Here is a 1699-nt window from a genome sequence, read left to right on the forward strand (position 1 = left end):
TGTGCTCTGCTGCATACAGCCCTTTGCTTCTCAGCGTGAGAGCTCTGTGGACTGTCCTTTGAAACTGTTCTCCCCTGCTCTCAGCACAGGACAGATGTTTGTGGGAGTTCTTAAGATCAATTTGTGTGTGAAAGCACCTTACAGGCAGTGCAAGTTTGAGCAGAGGGCAACTGGGAGAGGACTGATGGACACTGCAGCTCTCTTGGTTCTGCAAAGAACTGAGACTTTTTGCCTGATGCAATGCTCTTCTGATTGTACCTAGGAAGAAGCCTCAGCAGTATAATGCCATCACTGGAGATGACACTGAGCCTCTCCTGTCCACCTATAATGTGCTCAGTCATGTGTAAACTGAACTTCTGTATCTGACATCCCTCCTGTCCTAACCTGTCACCGCCTTTTTCTCCTCTGACGGTGCCCCATACCCAGAGGCAGCAGATGTCCAACGGCAGCTCCATCACCCAGTTCCTCCTCCTGCCATTCGCACACACGCGGGACCTGCAGCTCTGCCACTTCTGGCTCTTCCTGGGCATCTCCCTGGCTGCGCTCCTGGGCAATGGCCTCATCATCACCAGCACAGCCTGTGACCAGCGCCTCCACACCCCCATGTACTTCTTCCTCCTCAACCTCTCTCTGCTGGACCTGGGCTGCATCTCCACCACTGTCCCCAAATCCATGGCCAATTCCCTCTGGGACACCAGGGCCATCTCCTACACAGGCTGTGCTGCACAGCTCTTTTTCGTTGCCTTTTTCATCTCAGCAGAGTATTTTCTCCTCACTGCCATGTCCTACGACCGCTACGTGGCCATCTGCAAGCCCCTGCACTATGGGACCCTCCTGGGTAGCAGAGCTTGTGTCTACCTGGCAGCAACTGCCTGGGGCACTGGGTTTCTCAGTGCTCTGCTGCACACAGCCAATACATTTTCACTGCCCCTGTGCCGAGGCAATGCTGTGGAGCAGTTCTTCTGTGAAATCCCCCAGATCCTCAAGCTCTCCTGCTCACACTCCTACCTCAGGGAAGTTGGGCTTCTTGTGGTTGGCGTCCTGATTACAGTTGGCTGTTTTGTTTTCATTGTGGGGTCCTACGTGCAGATCTTCAGGGCTGTGCTGAGGATGCCCTCTGAGCAGGGACGCCACAAAGCCTTTTCCACGTGCCTCCCTCACCTGGCTGTTCTCTCCCTCTTTGTCAACACTGCTGTCTTTGCCTACTTGAAGCCCCCCTCCGTCTCCTCCCCATCCCTGGATCTGGTGGTGTCAGTGCTGTACTCGGTGGTGCCTCCAGCAGTGAACCCCCTCATCTACAGCCTGAGGAACCAGGAGCTCAAGGATGCTGTGAGGAAGCTGGTGACCAGATGTGTTTCAGCAGATATACGCTGCTTGTTTTACCCTGGAAAGGGTTTCCAGTGTAGGTCATGACAGGCCATGTCTGTCTTTCCTGCTTTACATTTGTTTTCCTATTTCAATCTGTGATGATGTTGTCTTCATAGAAATGTCAGTTTTCATCTCCTAATTAAGTTGCCACTCGTGTTGTGTGACCCATAGGCTTTGTGTCACTCTGGTCTCTGATTGTATTTAAGGGAAATAAATGATCCTGCAGCAACTTCTTCTCTGTGATATGTCCTCACATGTCAGGAATGAAGGGGAATGAAAGCAGCTTTCTGTCTGCTCCAGCTCTGGGATGGCTGCTCTGTGCCTGCAGCAG

The 1699-nt window shown here is 52.6% G+C and overlaps 1 protein-coding gene across 1 annotated transcript; it reads left to right on the forward strand.

The window, feature by feature from the left end:
• The first annotated feature begins 420 nt into the window (after positions 1–420).
• LOC133282346 (olfactory receptor 14C36-like) lies at positions 421–1497 on the forward strand. The gene has a single exon (XM_061478368.1). It carries the CDS (start codon positions 436–438, stop codon positions 1411–1413), a length of 978 nt encoding a protein of 325 aa, XP_061334352.1. The 5' UTR covers positions 421–435; the 3' UTR covers positions 1414–1497.
• The last annotated feature ends 202 nt before the right edge of the window (positions 1498–1699 follow it).

The sequence above is a fragment of the Pezoporus flaviventris genome, unplaced genomic scaffold, assembly GCF_033815535.1.
Source record: "Pezoporus flaviventris isolate CSIRO_AGI_PZ_B2104156 unplaced genomic scaffold, CSIRO_AGI_Pfla_v1 ptg000116l, whole genome shotgun sequence".
Lineage (NCBI taxonomy): Eukaryota > Metazoa > Chordata > Aves > Psittaciformes > Psittacidae > Pezoporus > Pezoporus flaviventris.